This window comes from Acipenser ruthenus, chromosome 27 (genome assembly GCF_902713425.1).
Source record: "Acipenser ruthenus chromosome 27, fAciRut3.2 maternal haplotype, whole genome shotgun sequence".
Taxonomy (NCBI): Eukaryota; Metazoa; Chordata; class Actinopteri; order Acipenseriformes; family Acipenseridae; genus Acipenser; species Acipenser ruthenus.
This window is the reverse complement of record NC_081215.1, coordinates 7800806-7821562: the sequence shown is the minus strand read 5'-3', so window position 1 is coordinate 7821562 and position 20757 is coordinate 7800806. Positions and strand designations below refer to the sequence as shown.

At 38.5% G+C, this 20757-nt stretch overlaps 1 protein-coding gene across 5 annotated transcripts in view; it reads left to right on the top strand.

The window, feature by feature from the left end:
- Positions 1–17904, top strand: part of LOC117431939 (alpha-1,3-galactosyltransferase 2-like) — a 30350-nt gene extending 12446 nt beyond the window's left edge. For 2 of the 5 annotated variants that reach the window (XM_059002517.1, XM_059002513.1), the window contains exons 2-5: positions 12553–12633; positions 13630–13725; positions 14395–14532; positions 16967–17904. In XM_059002517.1, coding sequence (XP_058858500.1) covers positions 13652–13725; positions 14395–14532; positions 16967–17648 — 894 coding nt within the window. In that variant the 5' untranslated portion in view covers positions 12553–12633; positions 13630–13651 and the 3' untranslated portion in view covers positions 17649–17904. The other 3 variants (XM_059002515.1, XM_059002516.1, XM_059002514.1) reach the window with 3 other exon arrangements.
- Positions 17905–20757: the final 2853 nt, after the last annotated feature.

Genomic DNA, 20757 nt, shown 5'->3' with positions numbered 1-20757 from the left:
TTTGAAAACTGCTAGAAGAAACCACATTACCAACAGATACAGTTTAATAGTAGTAGCATTTAAATGCCGTTGTCCTGACTGGTAAATTCTTCCAGCTTCCCCTTTTATTTTGACAATTTCCATATAAAAAATTATTTTTATCTTGACATTTTTCATTCTTAGCACACAGAGTAAATATTTTGGACAGTTTTCAAAACAATTGTTGCTTTATTTTTACACGTTGGTGTTGATAATATGATAAACGAGTATATCTGCTTCAGGTTAAACGATGGCCCGTGTTACACAGAACACTACAAATAAAATGTCAAATATACACTATGTATTTCGTTGGTTTTGTGGATTTGCTATGTCTTTAACTTATTTTAATACTGCACATAATTATATAGTTTAGAAAATGATACCAAAACCATGCTGCACGTGAACTGTATTACATAAGAATTTCCTTTATTCCGATTCCAGTGGTGTTTTCTCAATGCAAGATGTGTTGTATATACAGTGCCGTATAAAACCACATACACTGTATATATACAATTTTATCATGCTCGTTATAGGCCTACTGGCGAAATGGTCAAGAGACAGTTGTTGCTTAACACATACGGAATACTTTCGGCCCTGAATTGTAGCATTTTTGGTCATAGAAAAGACACATTTCACATATTTTATAACGTTACCGTAGGCTACTTTTTTTCTTTTTTTAGGTAATGATGCGTTTTCGTTTCACAAATCTTCTGCAGACAGTATATTTAAGCACAACTATAATAACCTACATTTCAGCAGTCACTGCCGAAGCTTATTACTTATTCTTCCAGAAGTAATGGTCGGGTGTAACGGATACGAGGTTATATTTGCGCCGGGCCATGTTGTTAGCAAGCCAGATGTTGTTGTCCATGCTTTACTGTGAAACTGCCTGTGTAAACAGGGCGGGTGTGAGCGCTTACTGGACTGGAGAATAAAAGCACGGGAGTTTAATTATGAAAACGCAAGTGTAAACAAACAAGTAAAAAAGATTAGCCTGTCGTCAGACATGTCATGGTAATACAACATACATTCATTTACTGCGTATTGGTATTGATTGCGTCTGGTCAGGGAAGGGGGACACACGAGCGCGTTAAGAGAATTTCAGCGGGACATTGGCGCAATGGCGCTAACACTGCGGCAGAAGCTGTCAGGTTGCAAAGAATAATGCGAGGCTGAAAGCTACAGCAGCACCGAGTACAGCCTCGTGAAGCGGTCTGGGTTACCATGGTAACTGACACGCAACATGAAACTGAGGCGCTGAATGGCTGACTGCATTTACGTCGCTTACCACGGGATAAGAACGTTGCAGAGTCAATGAATCGATGAGGCCGAGGCGCTGATCTGATCAGCAGCAGTGACTCTATGGTTTAGCGATCCCTTCTTTTAAAGAACGAGGCGTTGTGTGTGACTTTAACAAAATTGATTTTTTTTTATAGTACAAACAGGAACCATCGTCACTAGTGACGATTCCACTTTTTTTTTGTCGTCACTTTCAAAAAACATTCGCAAATTACGAGAGTGACGAGCGACAGCGAAACCCCTGGTCATCACTGTTTATCACTATTGCATTTGAGCATTGATCCATTGCAACAGTGAAACCCCTTTGTTTTTTTAGTGGTGTTTCACCTCCAGAAGACTTTATTTTCTTACTCCATCTCAAATGCGAGAACTATAGGATTTGCAGAAGACAGACTGTGAAATACATTAAAACACTGAAGAGAAGAGCAGGGGGCTGGAGTGTCTGTGAGTTTGCCAGAGAGAATGACTGGAGGTACACAGAAAACATTAATAATATACCAAACAATAGTGTGAGAGTAACTTTAAAAATGCACTAAAAATCATTTAAATTGGAAAATTCCTCTATATCAAAATAACTCAGGCCAAATGTTCAGAGACATACCCAGGGTTCATTTCCTTCCTGCTTGATTGTGGGATAGGTCTGGTAAAATTTGTGTCCCATGCTGCGGTATTCTGCACTTTGGCCAATGTGTGGAAATAGGCCCAGGTAGTAGCGTGCACTTTCCTCAATCATTTTTGACCATACCATGACAGATTCATTTTCCTTCAGATGTCTTTTTACATACTCGCTTAATGGAGGCAGTGGAACATTCATACCTATGCTTTGGCCTGTGAATAAAATAAAGTAAAAAAAAATCACAACAATAAAATAATTAAACTGTTTAGACTATGGTCCAGTGGTTAAAGAAACAGGCTTGTAACCAGGAGGTCCCCGGTTCAAATCCCACCTCAGCCACTGACTCATTGTGTGACCCTGAGCAAGTCACTTAACCTCCTTGTGCTCCGTCTTTCGGGTGAGACGTAATTGTAAGTGACTCTGCAGCTGATGCATAGTTCACACACCCTAGACTCTGTAAGTCGCCTTGGATAAAGGCGTCTGCTAAATAAACAAATAATAATAATAATAATCATAACAGCTTATTCCTTTAGAGGGTCACAGTGAGCCGGCGCCTAACCCAGTAGACACAGGGCAATGCAAGGCAGGACTACACCCTGACAGGACGCCAGTCCATCGCAGGGCACCACACACACACTCTCTCACACACACACACACAGAGGGCAATTTAAACAGCAGGTCTTTGGACTGTGGGAGGAAACCGGAGTACCTGGAGAAAACCCACAATGCAAACACATTGGGGAAAACATAAACTCCTAGATGACTCCCGTACACATACAAAAAAATACAATGATCACCACAGTTCAAGACATAATAATAATAATAATAATAATAATAATAATAATAATAATAATAATAATAATAATAATAAATAGTTTAAAAAAAATAGCTTATTACTAGTCATGCCTATTATTTTAAAGCTTTTAAGACTACCAATTATGAATCAATTGTTCACGCTGGGCAAACGATACAGTGAACTACAATATCGCTGTTGATAAGTTAAGTTCGTAACAACAGTGAAAATCCATTGCTCAGTATAAACCAGCGATTGATTATGAAATGGAATGTTAAAATGCAGTCTGATAGGGAAAAGGCCACGCCCACAATGCCTTAGTTGAGGCTGTGGGCTGAAGCCAGAGAGAGCGTTGATGACAGAAGCTATGAAAACAGTCCGTATAACGCTATAGCTTGGTCGCGTCTTTTTTCTTTCAATATGATACATTTGAACATTAAACCTGAATTGGTGTGTAACTGCATGTACTTAAAGATAAATAACTTACATTTTAATTGAATAATAAAATGAAAACGGGGGTGGGGGGGAGCGCATTATGTTATAGCATTAACTAGGTTTTTATTTTTCACGCAGTAACACAACACGTATGAAAATACAATAATCTGTTACAGGCGCAGCGATGCTGATGAAAAAAAAACAGGACAAATCTCTTTCAAGAAAGGAAACAAGTTGCGTAAATAACTTACCCTCAAGGCCTATTGTATTTCTTGTGCGGGTAACAACCAAAACAAGCTCAACTCTGCCAAAAAAATAAATAAATAGCAGCTTAAATGAGACTTTTTATACCTTATTTTTACATATAAAATTATATTAAATATAATAAAAAGTATTGAACATTATCTTAAGAAGATGAATGACTTACTTCAGACAGACCAGAGATGCTTTACCTCAGGGAAAAAAAATAACCGTTGGCAACTTCGAACAGCTGAGCGCGAGCCGAGCAGAGCCTGAGCGCGAGCCAAGTCCAGACCAGCCGCTGTTCAAATGGCGCTCATCGACGCCAGTGTTTAGTTCGTATTTAGTTAAATATTATTTAACAGATCCATGTTTGTATGACAATTTTGTTTATTTTGTTTTATTTAACAGTTTCATCTCTCGATGTGTGTGTGTGTGTGTCTTTCCCTGCTAAAATGGGTGGTTTTAAAATAATCCATTTATACTTAAAGTTGAACTGTTGAGATGTTCTGTTTTCACATAAGTTGATTATCAGTAATATTGGATTCCTATAATGCTAATGTAGGTAAACTAATCGAACAGTGATATTCAGGGTGTGTGAAAAAAAGTGTTTAACAATGTGTTCATGTTACAAATGTCTAAACACCAGTGTTTACATTATCACTTATAACACTGCTGTTTAGGGATAGATCACCTCTCTGCATCAATAAACACACTTTAGCTTAACTCTATTAGCTTATAAACGCATCACACGTTCTTTGGTTTTACAGTGCAGAGTACACACAGCACACCTACAATGTAAATAAACCTGAAAAAAAAGAGATTGAAAAATAAATCATGAAAAAATAACACAATTTAAAAAAAAGAAACTGAATTGTTGTTAAAAAATAATTAATTAAAAAAAGCACCTCCCCGTCTCTGAACTCTCCCCAGTCGCTGCACTCATTAGAAGAACATGCAAGTTGGTTGTGGGAGGATTCTTTTTGCAAAATTATCAAGAACCCTTTTCTGCATTTTAGCCTGCTAAAGAACCATCTAATAAGGTATAAGGTTCTTCACACACAAAAGGTTATTTAAAGAACCTTGACAACATCGAAAGAACCATTTAAGAACCATTTTTTATGTGGGTGTAGTCATCACGCGTGGGTTTTTGTGGCAGCACAGCCAGAGCCTAACACACCTCACTAGAGGTACAGGATTACAGACTTGTAAATGGCCAGCAGCAAGTCGTTTAATTATACTCAGTTTAAATGTAAGCATAATTTAGTGAGTTGGGTAAAAAGTATAAAAACATGTTTAGAAGCTCACGCTCGCCCGAGGCCAGCTAATTAAATCAGATGAGGACTAGTTGATGTCTGTGTCTCAGTAGTCCTCTGGGCGAGTACTTAAAACAAATGTACACATATAATCTCACGTTCAAAAAATGCAGAAAAGTCAGTTTTCTAACTGGGTGTAGCAGTGGTGAATAAGCATTCACAAATAATGCTTAGAAAACAGTCACTCAGAACTGAAACCTCCCTTCATCTCCCAGTGCCAACCAATGACGCTTTACGTTTGTGTCCAGTGAAGTGTGAAGTTTATCGTTTGAATTTACTGAAACACGTTTTAAAGTAAGGTCATTTTACAAAAATGTGGAGATCATTTATACTGTGTTACAACCCTGACTGAAGTCATTAGCAAAGGGGGGCGGTTGTACTAACGAGGTCAAACAATAGGCCACGTTTTACTAAACATCTTAAAACTAAAAAACAAACAATTATCATAGTGAACATTATCGTAGTATGTTGCTTAAAACATAATAACACAGTATATTCACAATAAAGTTGAGTTCTTATCTATAAACAGTAACACGTTTAAGGGACTCGCTGTCTGTAGCTTGGTGTTTACATTATCGTCAGCATATTTTAAGTGATTGGAAGCTGAAAATACTTTTTTTTAAAACACACTTTTCTTATAGCAATACAGTAGTGGTGAGCGATAATCAGTTCGTTTGAAACCCAGGCATTAATCACTGATAATAGGTGCACAGGCGGTGATTCTGTGAGCACTCCGGGGCTCAAGCACCAATGGTGGAAAATAAGGTCCCGCATAGTGCAAACAAATCACCTGTTCTGTTTCACAAGCAGAACTGTTATTGCAGCATTTAAAAATATATTATCCATTTATACAAAGTCTCCCAGCTTTCTTGCGTTTCCCTGGTTTTTATTTTGTATTTGTTATGCTCTCATTAGTATCTGATTCAGCGTCCGTCAGTTCTGGCAGATTCTACTGTACTTGCTGAAGCGGTTTTCTTCCACTGCTAATTAAAATAAATAAATAAATAAATAAATAAATAAATAAATAAATAGTCAACTAGCTAACAGTTTCATCCAGAGGGCTACAGTGAAACGTACTGTCTTTAAATTGGGACTTTAATGAAGACCGCATGTGTACCTGAGTACATTAATTATTGTAGATAGTAATTCATAACTAGACAGCATTTTTGTAAATAGCAACCGTAAAAATTTCAGGCTACAACTCCAAACTTTCACAGCGCTAAGCCTCTTTAAAAAAAATAAACAAACAACAAAAAAATCTCAAAAACTGCACATCTGACTGGAACGAATTCAGCCACGCCAAGAGACATTTACCTAAAAGACCATCCATGCAAAATGCCATGCCAGTCCATTTAATTACACTATGTAACACAATTTTTGTTCCTGGGTAGTAAGTGTTATTTCCTAATTGCTTATACCTTAAAAGTATAGAAAATGGCTATTATTCCCCACAAACTTTGCTTTTGTGACCAGGACAGTGATATTTTGAAATTTACCTATTTCCAATGAGAAAACGTGTCTTGTGTCTTTTCGTTCACATAAAGTCAGAAAAAAACAACATATGAATCCAAATTAACATGTATTTATACTAAAGTAATACAAAAATGACTACAAAAGATTTAGAAGTGAGTAGTTTTTCGAGATTTACGATTATACTGTAAATCACTTTCACGAATCAGCCCCCAAATGTAGTCTCCCATCATGTTCTCGTTATACTGTCCATCATTGACAGCTCATCCAGGAGCCTCAAAGCCGTGCTGCTCCATAATGGTAACAAGTACCCGTCTCTTCCCCTGGCTCACTCGGTGCACCTCAAAGAGGATTACAACAGCATCAAGACCTTGCTGGACGCCTTGAAGTATGATGAGTACGGCTGGGACCCCCGGAAGGTGCTGATGCCACCACTGCACATCAAATTGGGCCTTATGAAACAATTTGTCAGAGCTCTAGATAAGGAGTCGGCAGCCTTCAAGTACCTTCAAGACTTCTTCCCTAAGCTGTCTGAGGCAAAGGTCAAAGCCGGTGTCTTCGTCGGACCACAGATAAAGAAGATCCTGGAGTGCAATGAATTCCCCAAGAAGCTCACTAGTAAGGAGAAAGCGGCTTGGAACAGCTTTGTCGCAGTGGTTCCGTGCTTCCTGGGCAATCACAAGGCCGAAAACTATGTGGAGCTGGTTGAGACTCTGGTGAAGAACTACGGCACAATGGGCTGTAGGATGTCCCTCAAAGTCCATATCCTTGATGCTCATCTTGATAAATTCAAGGAGAGCATGGGAGCGTACTCGGAGGAGCAAGGCGAGCGCTTCCACCAGGATATACTGGACTTTGAACGCCGCTACCACGGACAGTATAACGAGAACATGATGGGAGACTACATTTGGGGGCTGATTCGTGAAAGTGATTTACAGTATAATCGTAAATCTCGAAAAACTACTCACTTCTAAATCTTTTGTAGTCATTTTTGTATTACTTTAGTATAAATACATGTTAATTTGGATTCATATGTTGTTTTTTTCTGACTTTATGTGAACGAAAAGACACAAATTCGCCCGTTTTCTCATTGGAAATAGGTAAATTTCAAAATATGTTATTAAAGTGCAAAAATTGGTGTTTAACAATCAAGCCTACTCAACCCTAAATAGCACCGCATCACTATAATTAACAGTTCAATTTATACTGTAATACCCTTAGAGTAGCATTTAATCGGTGAGCAAATGCACAGCAAATCAAAGTTTACATGTTTATAAATGCAGTAGAAAGGTAAAGCACATACTGTATATGTGCACATATATCAACTAAAACAACATGTGATGAAAACCAATACTGTAAATGTGCCTCCATATTGACACCGCCCAGCAAACAATTTTATGTTATCAGAATGTTAAAGGAAGGTTACTCGTAACTTATCAGAACGTTACCAAGTAACCTTAGAGAACGTTAATATGGAAAGTTCTCTATTTGTTCATAGAACGTTACTTCCTAACGTTATTTAATAACCTTCTGAGAACCTTTGTGAACACTAAATTTGAGCAAATAAAAGCAGCTCCAACAGTAGTAATATAACCATAGCTTATGACAAAAGTCTGATTTATGATCCTTTTGACCTTTTTTTGACTTTATGTGTGTGAACATATGAATATATAATGAGGGGTCGTGGAATTATGAATGTATGAATATATAATGAGGGGGGAGTGGATTTTATGGTTGTTACAAGACAGATATGCTTATTGAATATAGGCATATATATGCCTATAAACTTAGTGCACGTCTTTTATAAGATATGTACAAAAATCAGTGTTTAATATGTTATTTATGTAATCAGGGGATAGTGGGTTACCCAAGTTTTTAAATGCTTATGTTAACTTATGCTTGGTGCATACAACATTAAAGTCTTAATATTTTTTTTACATAAGACACTTAATGAAAAAGGAGAAAGTTTAAAATAGTGTATTAAAAGAAAAAACAAAAAAGAAAACAACTTATTCGACATTTAAAAGCATTTAAACAAACATTACACACAGAAATCACAGTACAACTTTGAGTGTTTTGTCATTTTAAAAAGGGTCATAGACATATATGCTTATGGGATATTATATCCTTGTTCTTCTTTACGCTGAAGATAGTTCTTAATGACTTTCGCTGTATGTTTGGGGTCGTTGTCATGCTGCAGAATAAATTTGGGGCCAATCAGATGCCTCCCTGATGGTATTGCATGATGGATAAGTATCTGCCTGTACTTCTCAGCATTGAGGAGACCATTAATTCTGACCAAATCCCCAACTCCATTTGCAGAAATGCAGCCCCAAACTTGCAAGGAACCTCCACCATGCTTCACTGTTGCCTGCAGACACTCGTTCGTGTACCGCTCTCCAGCCCTTCGGCGAACAAACTGCCTTCTGCTACAGCCAAATATTTCAAATTTTGACTCATCAGTCCAGAGCACCTGCTGCCATTTTTCTGCACCCCAGTTCCTGTGTTTTCGTGCATAGTTGAGTCGCTTGGCCTTGTTTCCAAGTCGGAGATATGGCTTTTTGGCCGCAAGTCTTCCATGAAGGCCACTTCTGACCAGACTTCTCCGGACAGTAGATGGGTGTACCAGGGTCCCACTGTTTTCTGCCAATTCTGAGCTGATGGCACTGCTGGACATCTTCCGATTGCGAAGGGAAGTAAGCATGATGTGTCTTTCATCTGCTGCAGTAAGTTTCCTTGGCCGACCACTGCGTCTACGGTCCTCAACGTTGCCCGTTTCTTTGTGCTTCTTCAAAAGAGCTTGGACAGCACATCTGGAAACCCCTGTCTGCCTTGATATTTCTGCCTGGGAGAGACCTTGCTGATGCAGTATAACTACCTTGTGTCTTGTTGCTGTGCTCAGTCTTGCCATGGTGTATGACTTTTGACAGTAAACTGTCTTCAGCAACCTCACCCTGTTAGCTGAGTTTGGCTGTTCCTCATCCAGTTTTATTCCTCCTATACAGCTGTTTCTGTTTCAGTTAATGATTGTGTTTCAACCTACATATTGAATTGATGATCATTAGCACCTGTTTGGTATAATTGTTTAATCATACACCTGACTATATGCCTACAAAATCCCTGACTTTGTGCAAGTGTACCTAGAAGAATTGATGCTGTTTTGAAGGCAAAGGGTGGTCACACCAAATATGGATTTGATTTAGATTTTTCTTCTGTTCACTCACTTTGCATTTAGTTAATTGATAAATATAATCTATTAACATGTCTATTTTTGAAAGCATTCTTACTTTACAGCATTTTTTCACACCTGCCTAAAACTTTTTTTATATATATATATATATAATATCCCATAAGCATATATGTCTATGACCCTTTTTAAAACGACAAAACACTCAAAGTTGTACTGTGATTTCTGTGTGTAATGTTTGTTTAAATGCTTTTAAATGTCGAATAAGTTGTTTTCTTTTTTGTTTTTTCTTTTAATACACTATTTTAAACTTTCTCCTTTTTCATTAAGTGTCTTATGTAAAAAAATATTAAGACTTTAATGTTGTATGCACCAAGCATAAGTTAACATAAGCATTTAAAAACTTGGGTAACCCACTATCCCCTGATTACATAAATAACATATTAAACAGATTTTAGTACATATCTTATAAAAGACGTGCACTAAGTTTATAGGCATATATATGCCTATATTCAATAAGCATATCTGCCTTGTAACAACCATAAAATCCACTCCCCCTCATTATATATTCATAAATTCATAAATCCACGCCCCCTCATTATATATTCATATGTTCACACACATAAGGTCCAAAAAAGGTCAAAAGGATCATAAATCAGACTTTTGACATAAGCTATGGTTATATTACTACTTACAACTATTCATTTTCATCAACATGTTCTTTATTTTATCTTTTTTTATTTTAATATTTAATATTTTTTTAATCAATTCAGCATTAGTCCGCTGGCCACCTCATCTTCTGCCCTTTCCTTGGACTTGTTCAGCCTTTCCTAAAAGGAAAAACAGTATGTGTTTATTTCAAGTTTAATTGTAGTCACTTAAGTTGTTTAGTAATATACAGACACACACCTGTGCTTCGGTAAAAATGTATTCCACCATGCATTGTACTATTTTGCACAGTAAAAAATCCTCAACAGCCAATCAGCATGCAGCATCCAAACATTCCATTTTATAATATATAGCTGGAGATTTGTAGCTCCGACTGCTGGATGTATTCATTCACATAGATCCATTCCTGCTGTCATTATCAATTTAAAAATAAAAGTCAGTTTTTTTCCCTCTCTATGTTCGTGTTAATGAAAAGTAAACTAGAACCGTTCTTTAAAACTCCAGAAAGAAAGAAAGGTAAGTCTAAGATTATTCTTAGTATTCTAGTGATTATTTTCTTTTGCATGTTTTTCTGTCATCTATACTGTTTATTGTGTGGTCTGCCGAGATCAAAAAATAATTCAGGTGGTCCGCAAACAAATAAAGTTTGAGAACCACTGTTCTATAGCAATAATTACAGCCTTTCTTTGAAAATGAATTGATTTGGAGTTAAGAATCATACATATTTTACCAGAAAACACTTTGTTTTAGATTGAATGAAGTTCATATTACAGTAAAGCTGTGGTCGCATTGGTGAGTAAGGACAGGTCAGTATAAGCAGAGCACATATTAATAGTATGTAGTTAAAAAAAGACTTATCACAGTACATTAACTCATCTGTTGTGGGCTAAGCAGGGATCTTAATGAAAACATTTAACAAATAATTACATTTAACCAACCTTGGAGATAAAATACAACGCCGCAGTTACATCTGCTGTAAATCTGGATAGCTATGATTAGGTAATTAATAGAACTGCTGTATCATTCTAAAATCGTACAAAGTCATTGTAAACATTATTCTTAATGCAATGCACGTTTAATTAATGGCACTTTCTCATGATGCAAGATGTCCAAAATATTAGCATAGCTCCTTCTTAATGAAGTCTGCACCACTTTATCGCATTTAAAGGGTACATAAGGATCTTTTTATTTTATTGTGTTACATGTTCCTGTGTGTTGCTACAATTGTTTATGTAAGGTGTGTGTATTGTTTTAATTTAATTTAATTTTTTTTACCTTTAAATTGCATTCCTTGCCTCAAGATGGGCAGCAGTGTGGAGTAGTGGTTAGGGCTCTGGACTCTTGACCAGAGGGTCGTGGGTTCAATCCTAAGTGGGGGACACTGCTGCTGTACCCTTGAACAAGGTACTTTACCTAGATTGCTCCAGTAAAAACCCAACTGTATAAGTGGGTAATTGTATGTAAAAATAATGTGATATCTTGTAACAATTGTCAGTCATCCTGGATAAGGGCGTCTGCTAAGAAAGAAATAATAATAATAAAGATGGCTTCCCATGTACCCGCATGGACCTCTCAAAACTACATTTCCCATCATCCTCCTGCTCACATATGCAAATGAGATGGATTTACCAGTGAGCAGGAGGATATGTCCAATTTACTCCTTGGTGGCTTCTCTTATGAACTTGCAGACGACATGAGAAATTTGGGTGCGATCTTTGACCCAAATCTTTCTTTTGAGACATCAGGAATATTACTAAAATGTATTTTTATCATTTAAGAAATATCGCCAAATTGATAAGCATTCTTTCCCACTCAGATACTGAGAGATTTTTGTGTACTTTTGTATCTTCTAGAATTGGTTACTGTAATGCTCTATTCTCTGGTACTCATAGCCATGTTTTATCTCGACTGCAACTTATACAAAATCTTGCAGCTACAATTTTAACTGGGACTAAGAGACGAGATCACATTACTCCTGTGCTAGCATCTCTGCAATGGCTTCCAGTCCGATTCAGGATAGATTTTATGTTGCTTTTAACTTAAAAGGCATTAAATGGTCTTGCACCGTCGTATTTAAATGATCTTTTAATACCATATATTCCTAGATGCTCACTCAGATCATAGAATGTCAGGTTGCTTACTGTCCCACAAATTCAAAAAATAAAAAAACACAGGTGATAGAGCATTCAGTTATAGAGCCCCCAAACTGTGGAATGATCTGTGTAGCTCTGTAAGGGAAGCACCAAATGTCACTGCTTTTAAAACAAGATTAAAAGCAGTGTTTTTATGCTAAAATGATGTTCCTTTTATTCTCTCCCTTGTTTTACTGTTCCATGTGTTTCTTTTGTTTTTCTTGCTTTTCTTGCATTCTTTTATTAATATTTGTCAATGTTTTATTTGTGTGAAGCACTTTTAAATGCTTTGAAATATTATTATTATTATTATTATTATTATTATTATTATTATTATTATTATTATTATTAAAGCATGTCTTTTTTATTTTATTTAGGTTCTTGAGGAAAAGGAAAAAAGTGCTCCTGTTTTCCCCAGTGCTTGTCTTGGTGGCTTTGTATGGACCCTTATCTGTCAGGTGAGTCGGTAGCCTCTCTTTGTTGCAGTGGGGTACTCTGTGACACAATGATTATAATGAGCAGTATTATTATACATACAGGCATTTAATAAGTCATCCACTTTTCCTGCAGTACTCTGTGACACAATGATTATAATGATGGGTACTCTGTCGGCGTCCAGGAGAGCTTGTTCCAATCTACAGCACATTCCAGTGCATTCAAACCCGCTCTCTTGTAATCATTTCAGCCTTGGTAGTACGAATCCAGTTTAGTTAATTAACTCAGAGCCAGTCCTTAAGACAAGCTGTTTTAATTCAGAAAAAAATAATACAAATTCGAGTTTAGCTTGAAGTCTTTTTCAGTGCCTTCAAATGTTGGAATGGTTTGAGATTCACTATTTACTATTTTGGGTTGTGGACTCCACCCAGATTGATATAAGAGTGTGTGTTAATTATCCACAAATGGGATGCTAAGCTAGCAGAGTCACATAGGCAAGAGTGGAAAAGAGAAGAAACTAAATGTAAGTATGAATAAGTGAAAATAATAACACAAAGGTGTGAGAATTAGTTAAGTTCATGCAGAATGGGAGGATTTCTGCAGTACATCATTATGGTTAATTGAGGGGTTTCTGGTTTCTCCTTCCTGCTGTCATGTTAACCCTCTTTTCAGCTGTCAAATCTAAAAAAACGTCTTTAAGCCCGTTCAAGGCCAAGCATTTTGCACAGGTACTGACAGGCTTTCTAAAATGCTTGATGGTATAAGCATTGGTTTGTGGGTTTAACATAACAGTGTTTTTGGCAAAGGGAATGGTAACTGCATTCTACAGCTCCTAATCTCCCCAAGCCCAGTGGAAAGCTCTGCAGTACAAACAGAAATGTGTAGTTCCATATGGGAAGAACACACTGGAAGCACTGCAGGCGCTACAGAGGTGGAGCTGTAATAGGAATAGGATCCTGTGCTGGGATCTTCCAGGCTCACCTGTAAATGCTGAGGTATCTGTCTGTCTCTGTTTGCAGGTATATTGAGGGCCTGATTCCCATGGAAAAGTGCCAGTTACCTCCTGGCTCTCAGCTCAGGCCTGGGAACCATGTGGACAACTCCCTGGATCTCTGGTAATGTAGAAATCTGTTTCAGGTCTATCTGTGTAAAACAAGATGTAATGTTTCTTTGTAATGTTTACATTTATTATCTGTTGTCTGCCCCACTGCTGCCACTTCTACAACCGATGATGGGGATCGTGAGACTGTGGGTTAGCATTGCTTTTGCTCAATTTGCTGTATGTAGTTCCCCATTTACGTTTACCATCTTAGCCAATAAGAGTGATGGACGGCTCTCAATTGAGACTCCTAAACCTTTAGAGATGCTGACTTGATATTTCCTATGCACTGAATCCTACCCTGGAAAAACCAAGGAGTAGCCTTCATTGTGAACTGTGGCTTTTTGGTTTCTGAATGATAAAGATGTAACACTTGGAGGTATTGGCTATTCTGCATCCCAGCTGTCTTCTGTGATTCAAAGATATCCCACAAGAAAGATTAACCATTGTGTGTGAGTAACTGTACAATGCTGCAGCCTCCACAGTGTCAAAGCCTCATATCTCAGAGACCATTTGAGGTACTGGCTTCATGTTAGCAGGGTTATATAAACACTGCTTGAAATGCATTGACCTAATATGGCTGCCGTATATTTAATAAAAGACACTTGCATTTTACGCTCCATGATCCCAGACATTTATTCAAGCAAACTGATTTCAAACCTTGAATCCCCTCCGACTCCCCCAGGTCCAGGACTGATGTGCAAACGTGCACTTACTGGAGGGCGCCAGTCATATGGGATGGAATGTTCAACCCACAGCACTATGATGAAGTTTATAGGAGGCAGAACGTCACTGTTGCTCTCACAGTGTTTGCTGTTGGAAGGTAAGACTTTCTGTGATACATATGTGTGCAAATCAGTTGGCTATTTATTTGCAAAGGGATTAACAAACTGCTGAGTTATTTAATTGAATATCTGCAACATCAACCTTTAGTTTTGTTTTTAGAAAGAACTGAGTGATCAGCATTTCCGATCTGCCCAAGCTGGTACTGTTTGTCAGAAACACTGAAATTGTTCAGCCTTCTCTTCAAATTCCTCAGGAAGCTAATGAAGCATCTTTGAAAATGGCTGCCTGTATGTCATGGATAATTCGAGATCGGGCAGAAACGTTTTAGTTCATCTTTTCTCGGCAGTAAATCACGTTGTTGTTTGTGTACTCGGGTAGTCTAATTTTACTGAAAAATTACAGGATTTTTTTTTGTTTTTTTTAACTGGACGTCGGTTTTTACTGATTTATACCTGATTTTTGTCTATTCATTATTTTACTGGTACTATTTTCTAGGAAACACACAATATTTTGATTAAAATGCTGTTTTATTTTGACTCTGACATTGTAATAAGCAGCCCTACACTATACCCTAGGATACAGCAGACGTTTAGATGTCAGAGGATCAAATAATGTTCAAACGTGGTTCTCTGTCACTTCACAAGCACACTATCATCGGATTATGTTGGTCAATCAAAGTCTGAGTATTGTGGCAATTGCTGGGTGTAGTAACTACTAGGTTGCTCAAAAACGTAAATCAGTTTATAAATATTCAAAAGAAAACAAATGTTTCGAAGTATACAAAAAGCAAAAATAGAAAGTGGGTCAGATGAGGCAGAGGATGCAGAGCGTTGCAGATACTGCTGCATGGAGGTACATGTTCGCGCTGACAATAAAAGAACATACTGAAAAATAAGAGACACATTAAACTAAAACAAGAAAGTGAACTGAGAGAATTTATGCGGCTTTTACACGCGTTTTAACAAAAGAGAGCGCACAGAATGACTGTTAATGAGTTTTAATAAAAGAAAGTGCACAGAATGACTGTGTTAATGAGTTTTAATAAAAGAAAGCGGGCAGAATGACTGTTGATGAGATTAAAAGAGAGCGCGCAGAATTACTGTGTTAATGAGTTTTATTAAAAGAGAGCGCGCAGAATTACTGTGTTAATGAGTTTTAATAAAAGACAGCAGGCAGAATGACTGTGTTAATGAGTTTTATTAAAAGAGAGCGCACAGAATGACTGTTAATGAGTTTTAATAAAAGACAGTGGGCAGAATGACTGTGTTAATGAGTTTTAATAAAAGACAGCGGGCAGAATGACTGTGTTAATGAGTTTTATTAAAAGACAGCGGGCAGAATGACTGTGTTAATGAGTTTTATTAAAAGAGAGCGCGCAGAATTACTGTGTTAATGAGTTTTAATGAAAGACAGCGGGCAGAATGACTGTGTTAATGAGTTTTATTAAAAGAGAGCGGGCAGAATGACTGTGTTAATGAGTTTTATTAAAAGAGAGCGGGCAGAATGACTGTGTTAATGAGTTTTAATAAAAGACAGAGGGCAGAATGACTGTGTTAATGAGTTTTAATAAAAGACAGCGGGCAGAATGACTGTGTTAATGAGTTTTAATAAAAGACAGAAGGCAGAATTACTGTTAATAAGTTTTATTAAAAGAGAGCGGACAGAATGACTGTGTTAATGAGTTTTATGAAAAGAGAGCGAGCAGAATGACTGTGTTAATGAGTTTTAATAAAAAACAGCGGGCAGAATGACTGTGTTAATGAGTTTTATTAAAAGAGAGCGGGCAGAATGACTGTTAATGAGTTTTAATAAAAGACAGAGGGCAGAATGACTGTGTTAATGAGTTTTAATAAAAGACACCGCGCAGAATGACTGTGTTAATGAATCTTATTAAAAGAGAGTGCGCAGAATGACTGTGTTAATGAGTTTGTCAGAGTACTTGCACAGATTCTGCTTCATCATACATGCCAGGGACATTAAACTTAATCAGAAACCAGAACTGCTACGCATTATATTCCACGTGTAAAGTGTGTATACTGAGATTTGTCCCCCCCCCCCCCCTGATTTTGACTGATGTTTCAAATAAAAACTATTTCTAAAACATGAGATAATAGATAGTGAAGAGCTGATACTGTCGATCTGCTATGAAATACAAACACAAGCTTTCAACACCTCAAACGTTTATTCTTCAAGTGTAAATGGAAATCTAAAGAAACAGGAGTTTTTACATTTGCGTTTCAGTACATTGTCAGATATGTGAAAAGTACACATACCATTCCATTGCTCTGTAAACTGAACGGGACACTGAAAAGTAATGTATTTACAGCAACAGTGACACAAAGTACCAGAATGTAAGGAGCGCTAAGCTTATCAGGAAGGAACATTTAGACAGTTTTCATAAAATCAGAAATGAGAAAGTTGACACACTGATGTTGCTGAATACGGTTCCTTTTCTCCCCGTTGACCTGCAGGTACCTGGACATCTACCTTGAGAAGTTCCTCTCCTCAGCTGAGCAGCACTTCATGGTGGGTCAAAGGGTCATCTACTACGTGTTCACAGACGACCCTGACAGGGTTCCGCAGGTCAAGCTGTCGGCCGGCCGGAGTGTGACAGTCATCACGGTCCTCCGGCACAGCCGCTGGCAGGACGTCTCCATGCTGCGCATGAAGACCATCGCAGACACCATCGACTCCCTCATCCGCCACCAGGCCCAGTACGTTTTCTGCCTGGATGTGGACCAGGAGTTTGTGGGCCGCTTTGGCACAGAGGCTCTGGGTGACTTGGTCGCTCTGTTCCACTCCTACTATTACCACAGGCCCAACTTCTTCTACCCGTTGGACCATAACCCCAAGTCTGCGGCTTATGTAGAGCAAGGAGACATGTATTATCACGCGGCCGTCTTTGGGGGCACGTGGCAGCAGGTGAAGACCCTGACGCAGAGCTGCTACTTGGCCATCATGCAGGACAAGAACAACCAGGTGGAGGCACTGTGGCACGACGAGAGCCATCTCAACAAGTACTTCTGGCTCCACAAGCCCACCAAGGTCCTCTCCCCTGAGTACTGCTGGGCCTCTGCCATTGGCTACCGTAGCGACATCCACGTGGTGCGCCTGGTTTGGGCTGAGAAGCAGTACAGCTTTGTTAGGCAGTAGCTACAGAGTGGGACTGGGAGGAAGGCTGGACCTTGTTATATCCACTGGAGTTGGGGATTCCTGGACTATACAACTCAGGGACTGAAAGCAGAGTGAATGTATTTAGTTTCTTTGTATTTCTTAATTTAGCCCTATTGAGTGTTTTGTATGGATGATTTTCAGTTTATGAAGAGATTATATTGTTTGATCACTGAAATGATCTAGTTCATGCTTTGAACATAAAATAAAAATGAATTGTGTTCCTCGTTTTTATGAATATGCAAATGGTGCTTAAGTCTGTATAATAAGAATTAGGCCTACTTATGTATGTTCTAGCTGTTTAAAGGCCCATAAAACCACAAAAATCACATTGCGTCAACACCCGCCTCTCAGGCCTTCGTCTGCTCTGGAAATTATTTAGGTCACAGTGTTTATTCATGGAACTGAAACATGTGGTCACAGTGGATACTGACAACTGATTATCTTAGACAGAGATTAGATAAATCAATTTCCAGAGCAGACATGTGCATCTTTATATAACCTAGTCAACTAAGTTCATTACATACTAATGTATGTAAATGTAAAATGCAGACAGACAAACTCCATATACTCTGAGATTATGTCACAATATAGAACTGGTGCTAAAGAAGGCACATTTCGTGACAGTTAAACAAGTGGTTCACTCAACATATTGTACGGACAAACAGTATGCCTACAACATAGATCAACATCCATCAGAGGGATCCCCTTGGGAAGGGTCTGGAAACTACAGGATCCTTTATTATCCCAATGGAAGAGCCAGGCCACACTGCAAACTGCTAGTTCAGAGGCTCCCTCTTCCACGCTAACGAAGGATCAGTGCCTCACAGAGCAGGCAAGCCACAGAGAGAGCTGAAAGAGTTCTGATATGTGGTTCTTGTCAGGCAGATTGTCGGAGATCTTGGACTTTCGAACATTATTGTGATGTATTGTCAGGAGAGGCTGCCGCTGCACGACGTCGTCCTGGCCGCCCCAAAGAGGCCGAGCTTTGCTGGGGATTCCGAAGGGGTCGTCACATTGGCTCTGACGGTCCCAGGGTGGGGGGTGGGAAACCGTCAGGGACTCTTTCTCCTCATCACGCAACATCAAACCCTACTGGCCAGACACTGAGCACATTTAGAGTGGATAAGAGGCAGGGCTGGTCTCTGTTCTCCGGGATCGGTAGCCCGCCCATCTCTGCTTTGGATTGCTCGGCGTAAAAGCGATTCTGGCTTTAGGCTTGTGAGATCGGAGGACACTCACACACCCTCAGAATGTCTGTGCTGTGTGGGGACCCGCTGCGGTGAGGAGAAAACACATAATTGGACATTTCAAATTGGGGGAAAAATAAATACAAATAATAATTGGTCACTAAAAATAAAAATAAAAAATTAGCTCTCTAACTTCACTTTTAAATTTTTCTCTTTGTCTTGATGTACTTGCTGTATTATTATGTTCTATTAAATGTATCTTCTCCTTTCTCTATCTCCTGAAACACACATCTGTTTAGTTTTTCTCTTCCTTTACTACCTTTCAATCCCAACTGTCCATTGATTGAAATCTTGAACGGACATTTGCATCATTAACATATAGGTTTCTCATTTTAATACTGAATAGTGATTCTGCCACCTTTCTGTAAATTTCACCCATTCCACCTGTCGGAAAACAGTAGAAAATCTTTCATTTTATGATGGAAACAACGTTCGTGATAAGAGTCAGGTTAAAACAGACGATATTCAGGGCTTCTGTGTCTAATTGTGCTCATCACAACACCAAAGGGACACTGGAGCAATGGAGAGAGTCCAAAGAAGAGCAAGCAGACAAATCTCAGGGCTTAAAGGACTGAGCTACAAAGAGGCTGAAAGAAGGGAAACCCATTTAGACTGGAACAAAGAACCAGAGGGAACATGATTGAAGTCTTTAAAATGACATAGTTAGTCCAAACTATTACTTTAGGACAGTATAGAAACCAGAACCAGAGGACACAGGTGGAAATTAAGTGGAGAGAGAAGAAGACACTTCACACAGAGACTGGTGAGGGGGTGGAATGGGTTACCTAGTCATGTTGTTGAAGGAGACACGTCACACAGAGACTGGTGAGGGGGTGGAATGGGTTACCTAGTCATGTTGTTGAAGGAGACACGTCACACAGAGACTGGTGAGGGTGTGGAATGGGCTACCTAGTCATGTTGTTGAAGGAGACACTTCACACAGAGACTGGTGAGGGTGTGGAATGGGCTACCTAGTCATGTTGTTGATGCAGAATCACTGGGATCCTTTAAGAACCCACTTTACAAAGTTCTGAGAGCAATCAGCTGCTAGGAACCAGACAAGCTTGGTTTCTTATGTTCTTAAAACTGTGTACCCAAGTATAAGCAGATGCGCCTATTTAGTACAGGAACATTTTATACCTCAGTATACAAATCCAAGGAGCTTATGATGAAGTTATATAATGCACTGTACATTTTACACTCTACATGATTACAAAACAGAACTTGTTGGCAGTCCATTATGTTTAGATTCTGCTGCAGGCAAACTATTTCCTTCCCTCTTGAAGCCTGGCAATCTTTCTGTCACTCTTAGCCTCGTATTAACCAATTCTGGTTGGATGGAGTTATTTCCTAGGTAACAAGACGCTTAGATATGTATAGAGGATATGCCACGGCCCACATGAAAATGTCGCAAATATCCCACTACTTTATTTACGACTTAGCCTTGGCCTCTTCTATCTTTATGTATTTCTTTTCAGTTCCTGTTCCTTGTTTGATGTCATTCTCAATTTGACCCAGTTTCTCTCCTATTTACATTCTGATGGTTTCTGTTTGTACTGTAAAGGTTACAGTCGGGCTTAAAATGTTAGAAGCGAATGATAAATCACTTTTCGAGCTGTGTGTGTTTTTATAAATAACTACAGTACTTCTTAAACTGAAATAGAGTCAAATTGGATCCGGCTAAGGAGCAAACCCTCTATTGGGATGACCTCCTGCGGGGATAACACATGCTATTTGTTTGCATTGATGCACATACTGTAACACATGCTATTTTTTGCTAAGCACTGACTAAGAGCCGTATGTGGTGGTATTTTTATATCAGCGAGAGATGACAGCACCGG